Source organism: Sinocyclocheilus rhinocerous, unplaced genomic scaffold (genome assembly GCF_001515625.1).
Source record: "Sinocyclocheilus rhinocerous isolate Xijiao unplaced genomic scaffold, SAMN03320098_v1.1 scaffold1042, whole genome shotgun sequence".
Classification (NCBI taxonomy): Eukaryota; Metazoa; Chordata; class Actinopteri; order Cypriniformes; family Cyprinidae; genus Sinocyclocheilus; species Sinocyclocheilus rhinocerous.
The window spans coordinates 7,944-15,806 of record NW_015640510.1 but is presented as its reverse complement, the minus strand read 5'-3'; the positions used below and the strand labels follow the sequence as shown (position 1 = coordinate 15,806).

The 7,863-nt window shown below is 37.0% G+C and overlaps 1 protein-coding gene across 1 annotated transcript in view; it reads right to left on the bottom strand.

The window, feature by feature from the left end:
* The window catches only part of numb (NUMB endocytic adaptor protein), a gene marked incomplete at its 5' end in the record, with an annotated part of 23,418 nt that overhangs the window by 12,944 nt on the left and 2,611 nt on the right, over positions 1–7,863 (bottom strand). Inside the window, 2 exons of the mRNA XM_016569479.1 lie at positions 812–886; positions 1,860–1,892. Coding sequence (XP_016424965.1) covers positions 812–886; positions 1,860–1,892 — 108 coding nt within the window. The remainder of the gene's footprint in view (positions 1–811; positions 887–1,859; positions 1,893–7,863) is intronic.

The following is a 7,863-nucleotide window of genomic DNA, read 5'->3' as shown; positions in this document are numbered from 1 at the left end:
AAATATATTACTAAAGTAATTATACTACTGTCCTGAGAATATGAAAAGAGTATTTAATGATAATAATAATGACAATAATAATACTAATTTTTATAGAGCAAGAAAATAAATGATACTAAAATTGTGATTGGCTGTGAATAACATTCAAATGTTTTTGGTGGAAAACTGCACATCGGAGACTTGTTAACAACAGATTTATAAACTATTTTCATTACGAATTTGAGAAGATCTGCATCAGTAAAAGCTTGCACATTTTTAAAAATTCAGCAGCATTCATACGCAGCTAAGTGGACCATCTGCCAGACCAAAATCCAGCAGGCCTTCATGCACCGATGAGCAATAACTGACTCTCACCAGCAGGTGGCAGAAAACGCTGAACATGACAATTGTGCATGAGTATACCAGCACTGATTCATCCACCTGCACCGCATGCTGATCCAAACCTCTTTTTTGAACAAAAAAAGACACTTGGAAGAGATGCTCTTTTCTATGCATTTACAATGAATGGGACTGAAGCTTTCAGTGACGCAAGAGCATTAAAAAAACATCATGAACGTGGTCAGTATGATTCACACACGATAAAGCCATTTACTAAAGATCTTGACATCGAATATAGTGTTATTATGAATCAGACAGCGATCATTCCACTGAAGAAGGTCACGGATGTAAGTAAATGACAACATTTTCATCTGAATTCACTTTAAGTGCACGTTTTTTAAATGGTCAACAGCGAACCCTTCATTATGATCTACTGTGCTGTATGTATCAGTACTGTGGTTATCTGGTGGACCAGTTCAGAGTCCTTCAGTACCTTTGTCTTGTCATCTACGACCCTCAGGCCATCCGCAGACACCCAGAGCACCGCTCGCACGGCCTTCTTACCCGCCTGTGTGGACACACACAACACACACAGTGAGAGACGGACGGGAAAAGAGACGCCCAAAAAGAGAGTTGATTTTCCCATAAGTTCCCCTCGTTGAGGCCCTTCACCTTCTTTGACTTTCACACAAATGCACTTTCATCTATCAACACCTGAAAATAGAGAACAGTTTAAAAACAGTGAGTTTTGAGAAGGTTACAGCAGTGTTAGGAGAAGGCTGCATGTCGTATAACGCGAGAAAGAAAGAAACGGTAGAAGTGAACCACTCAAACAAACACACATCCTGATTCGGGGAGCTTTGAGTGTTCACACTTACCTAAGTGCAGAATTTAGCTGTTTCTCACATACACACACACTCACACGCTTTCGTTACATGAAAGACGACAAGATGAGTTCTGAAACTCAATTTGCCCTTTTGCACACACACTCTTCTTTTAGGAGCAAACTAATCTATCAGTAGGGGGAAGAAGTGTACACACTCACAAACTTACTCTATGCAAGCACACAAATGCACATCTGAATGCTTGGGCAATGCATCGCAATCGTGCAATCCCATTGCGCACACTTAACATTCAATGCTTTATAGCTGTGGCGGTACCAGATCTCAGGACTCAAGAGCAGAGGTTGACCAATATGCTGATTTTACAGATGAATTGGCAAAGTGTGGAAAACTGGTTAAATAAACAATGACTGCAAGTTGCACAGTGTAACAGCGCCCTCTAGATGTGAAATTAAACCAGCTGCGGATTGCTGTGACATGTGCCTACACTTTGTATACAGTATGGGTTATCATTACATATAGTCATGGTATAGCGCCCTTGCAGTTACACTGAATGCTTCATGATTTGGCATTATGATTATAAACCGAGGACTGAAGCAAAGACATAAAATCAAGCTTCAGTAGCTAGAAGCGCTTGAGTTCATGTACTTGCATAGAGCATTTTCTGGACGGTACGTAAATGCACACAGCAGAACTTACTTTTGCAAAGAAGCCCTTGAAGAACTTTCTGTCCTGGAATGGAGGTTGGTAAGGGGATGTTGGTGGGAGGAAAAGGCAGGAGAGGGTTACAAATGAACTCAGACACAATGTCCTGTGCGTGTCAGGACGGACTCTGGTTTGAGGGGGTTTGATGGTTAGGAATGACAAAGTGGTGAAGTATGGAGAGGAGAGGAGGGGGAGATCACACCTCTAGCTCACCAATCAGCCGTCAGACTCACCGATACGTGTGTCGATGTTATTGGTTCTGTTACAGTTCTAGTATTATTACTCCACTATGTGAGTTTGATTACTTCACTACTCTTGAAGGAATAGCTCACCCATAATGAATAATCGCTCACTTACTCTCCTCATGTTGCTCCAAACGCATACGATGCTTTAACAGATGTTAGACAAAATGTGTACGCTGCTCTTTTCCATTCAATAAAAGTAGATGGATGCTGCTGAGCTACAAAAATGAGAAATCATAAAAGTAGACCATGCAACTCATAAGGCTGCAACTAGGGCTGGGTATCGATTCAGATGTCCCGATTCGATTCGATTTCGATTCGCAAGCTCTCGATTCGATTCTCGATTTTTTTTATTACATTCAGTGAATATAGTTTTAATACAAATGCTATTGATATTTCTAAAAAATGAACAGTAAATATCAGTTTACAAATGGTGAATTAATAAAAAGAAATTAAGAACCACATGCCTGTATTTTAAACCTATTCTTTTTTTTGTATAGGGTCCTTTTTTAAACAATAATAGGGCCCTATAAAATGTTCTTAATTTTTCTGGTAATCAGATGAAGGCATAAAACATTAATTTAATTTATCCTAATCAAATGAAAATTAAACCCTTTTATTTTTTGGCAAACAAAGTGCTGCACAACAGAGGTTTACTGTTAAAATTGAAAAGAAAACAGATGTGATTATTCCTTTAAAAATAAAGATTTATTAATATTTATTAGCAGTAGTAGCATTGAGTCTTCTTAAGACTGCTAAATAGTAATATATTCTGACAGTTTTTTAACGTTAAACTAAACTTTTATTTTGACGGGTTTCCGTGAAGAACTTGCAGCTGCTGTGTATGTGATATCACGGTAGATTTTTCAAATGAAACGGTAAAATGCTATTGAAGTGACTCTCAGAGCAGCTGGAGATGACATTCGTGTTCATATCATCATATAGTGAGACGGCAGAAGCTGAAAACACCGTGAGCGTCATCCGCGCTTTAGTATGTGTAAACAAAACTGTGCGCCGCGCCATCCGCCATTCATTCATTGCGGAAATCATGGCGCCTTATGCGTGATATCAAATGCTTCAGCAGGTTTATAGTATTACTATAGCATTTCACCTGAGCATTGCGAATCACGCGTATGGCCATGATAAGCGCTGAATGAATGACAGGCTTTCTGTTGTAACATCGCGCAAGGTAAATAAGGGTGACATCTAGCGGAGAAGACTAATGATAAGATTCACGTTAATCAGATCTTGTTTTAAATGTGTGCTGAAATAAATACTGGAAAAGATCGATTCGCGGCTTTTGAGAATCGATATCGAATCGACGTCATTTAAAAAAAGATTAATCGGAAAATCAATTTTTTTGCCCAGCCCTAGCTGCAACCGTTTTTTTTTTGTTCAGTCGATTAAGTTATTGATTATTTTTTGATCAGTTGATTAATCTAGCAATAAACAAATAATCTAACCTCTATTAATTATCATGAATAGTGCCGAGTATGATTTACGTCAATGTCTACGGCTGATTGTAGAAAAACATGAACATAATTTGGGAATTATTGTAATTAATATTTGGAATTGCACGTTTTTAGCTTTTGAGGAGCTTCTTATGGTTTTACCAGTTTTTATAATGTAGAGAGCGTGTTAATGTATTTGTCGAATATAATCAATCAGAAAACCCTGCGATACGAGTTTACATTTTCTTGATTCATGCTCACGTGAAAGTGCAATAATTCTGATGAGATGTTAAAAGAAATTTCTGAAAATCGTAGTTAATAACAGCGCTTATAATTTTCCAACAAAATGATCATGATTAGTTTGATAGTTATCGTGTAGCACTACATGTCACACATTACCTTCATGGTGCTTTTTCTGTTTTCTTTTTCTGAGCTCAACAGCTTTTGTCTCGGTTTACTTTCTTTGTATGGAAAAGAGCAGCCTGAACACTCTACTAAATATCCTCTTTTGTGTTTCATGTAAGAAAAAGGCAATAAAATGTTTTGGTGAGGGTGAGTAAATCATGGCAGAATTAGATTTTTGGGTGAGCTATTCTTTTAAATGAATCATGTTATGATGTTAGTGATGGCAGCAGTTTTGAGCAGTAGTTTATTAGGACTGCTTCAGATGACCTCACATGGCATCAAAAGAGTCACAAGGAAAGAACTGATCTTGGCTCCGGGGTTCACTACAAACACACACCCCAGCTGAGAGAGAAAGAGTGTGAGGATTTCAAAATCTCTCTTCAGCCACATACACACCAGGCTTATTATAGTCAACTTAAGCTTAAGCCATTTAAAAAAAAACCTTTGTGTTACTTGAAAGGAAATAAATGTTAACTGAACTAAAATAAAAAAGCAACATTTCTCATTTTCATTTAATAAAAAAAAACACACAAAAAAATAACTTTAAAAAGCTTCAACAAAAAAATTTAAATGAAAAACTAATTTCAAACTATTATATTTTTTCAATGATACTAAAGTAACACTGAGGGGCCGTTTACACGAATAAAAACGCAAGGGAAAATCTTTTCCGTTTTTGACTACATCGTTGTCATGTAAACGTAGCCTGACACACACTGCAGATAAAAAGCAATCCATTCTGTACACTCTTCAAAATAAAGGTTCTTTATTAGTATTGATGGTTCCATGAAGAAATTGTAACATCCATGGAATCTTTCCATTCCACAAAATGTTCTTTATAGTAAAAAAAAAAAAAGTTCTTTAGATTTTAAAAACATTCTTGCCTCTAAAAAACAAAAAGTTCTTGGAGCGAAAAGAACTGTTCGTTCAAAGGTTATTTGGGGAACCAAAAATGGTACTTCTTGCTGCGAAGACCTTTCTTTTTAAGAGTGTACACATAGTGTTTGGTTATTTATGGGTATGATGACGCAATCTACTACTGAATTCACAACCCGCCCGCATCATGTTTCTTGTTTCCAGCTACGTGACTCCAAAGCGCTGCAGCGGTTATGTCAACCATTGTGTGTGTGTGGGGAAGTCTGATTGCTGTATTTCATATATATGTGGAATGATAACTGCAGAAATGCGTCGTCATTCCCTAAACCTTACAGTGTGGATGTGGCCTTTGTAAAACAAGAAGTGCACCGTTCACCAAGCCTGAGACTCACTTCCTCTCATCTACCCTGGCTTCACGTCCCTTAACTGAGGTTTGGGTTTCAGTTCAAGTAATCATGACCAGCAAAGCCATTATTTACTAAACCCACATCTTCAGTTAAGGCACAGAAAGAGGTGGAGGTTACATGTTACGAGTTAAAGTTACTGTCTGTTTCCACACGTGTAAGCTCATACACAGCAGTAGAAGGAAAGCGATGCTCATTGGGTTAGAAAAGAGGTTTGAACATTCAGAAGATAACAACAAATGAGCATGATTCACATCTGGCACTTGTAAATTATTTAATTTCAGAAGAACATGGAAAATTAAGTATTTGAAGTAGCCATGCAGCATGACAAAATAAGGCTGGCTGTGTAAACTGAATGCATATTATGCATGCACTGAATTCTTAACTGAGGTTTGGGTTTCAGTTCAAGTAATCATGACCAGCAAAGCCATTATTTACTAAACCCACATCTTCAGTTAAGGCACAGAAAGAGGTGGAGGTTACATGTTACGAGTTAAAGTTACTGTCTGTTTCCACACGTGTAAGCTCATACACAGCAGTAGAAGGAAAGCGATGCTCATTGGGTTAGAAAAGAGGTTTAAGGGGTCAGAGAGGATCGATATGCTCTTAATGGCTCATGTCAACAAACCTGCTTAGAAAAAGAAAACATCATAATGCATTCACTTCAGTACATATGCAAACAGATGGAGGAGGACGGGGGTTTCATGGGTAATAACTGCCACTGATGCTAGACATCTTGAGCAGGGTGGAAAGAACTGACTGTAGACAAATAGAAATACAGGAGCTGGAGGTAAAGAGAAACAGGGAAGACTAGAGGAAAGAAACCGAAATATCCTGTTGCTCTTCTTTCTCTCAGAATCAGCCTGCATTTCCACTGTTTGAGAGCTAATGTTGTCGTAACGGTTACTACATAACCGACCTACAAACACAGTGCAGTACGGTCTTCAGCTGATTCGCTACAACTGCAAACAAGTTTATTATACATATTTTGTCTCAGCCTATAGCAGAATGTTTAAAGAGGTTACTATTTAAATGCATTTTATTTCAGCTAGTTGCCGAAGCAACATTTATCATTTTCATTTAGTTAAAGTAAAGAAAAAACTAATGAAATTGTGAAAAACGAAACGACTAAAACTTGAACTAAAATAAAAATGAAAACAAAAAATAATAATTGTACATTATTGTAGGCTCACGCATAAAACAGAGCTTAAAGTGCTTCTAAGATCAGATAAAAAATATTAGTAATAACAAATTTTTAAAATAATAATAGAATTTTCAATAACTTAAGAGACCTAAAAATATCTTAAAATCCTGACTTAAAAGTTTTGTCTTCACTTGCTTTTTTAAAAATGTGAACGCTTGGAGCTCATCAGTTTTAATTGGTAAAAGGTTCCACATTTTTCAGACTGGCATTGGAAAACAGGAAGTAACAAGGTAGTTTGTGGCCTCCTAAATTCCAACCGTTAGAGGTCAAAGATCATCAGCAAACACAAACAGCCTGTGTGTGACTTGGGAAGGACATGTGTGCTCTCATCCTTCAGAAAGCTGAAGGTTAAACTAACATACTGGAAACTCACGAAAAGCCACCGCTAGACATGACGCTTATATATTCTTCATGGATACATCATCCCAACATGCACCGTGATGAGCGCAGTGAAAAAAGAAATAAAAAAAGTGAGGGACTCAAGGGCATTAGATCTTCACATGCCAGAAACATACTTCATAAACACATTTATCATGTTAGGTCCAGCTAACACAGTAACAATAAACAACTAACACAAGTGGATGACATCAATAAAGATGAGCCTCTGCAGAGACACATGCACTTCCTGGACACGGGTGGCAAGCGTCCAGTGACAGGAAATCTCATTATGTTAGAGAACGCTCCTCACATACACACACAGGTCCAGCCACTTGATTTGGTGCTACGGGTTACAGTGGTGGTAACTTAATTAGTGCTGATAAGTTCTGGAAATAATGAGGTTTGGACTGTCTGAGCGATGGTTTGAGTAGGTTACAGGGTCATGGGAGATGACTTATCTGTTAAAGCTGCCTCTTTAAAGCTTGTATATCATTAGTTATGTTCAGTGCATTTGTGTCTTCATGCAAGAGCCATATGACTGACTAGAGCTGCACGATTATTCGAAATAAAATCTAAATCGTGATTTGGCTTAATTTTACTATCAAATCTGCTATTTTATTAAAACTATTATAAATGTTATTACATAAATATAAATTATTTTTTAAAACGTAAAAAAAATATACGCTGCACTGTGTTCACCTACACATGAGCAACTCGTGAGTTGGTGTTTTCAGCATCTCAGAGCATGTCGGTTCACATTAAATGCTGCTCCACATGAACTCCTACTATGAGTTTGAGTTGCTTTTGCATTTGGAAAAACAAATGCCAAAATCATGCCATTCTAGTAATGAGAAACACTTATCATGAGCTGTTAGGGATATCTTTATTATTATATGTTAACGCTCTTTTTTATTATAGAGTGAAATATAACAATAGCAATATTTCTTTTATTTTGTTTAATTTTTTAGTTAGTAATAACAATCATCATGCTAATAATAATTGTTTTTTTATTATTATTTTATACTAATTTTGATATATATA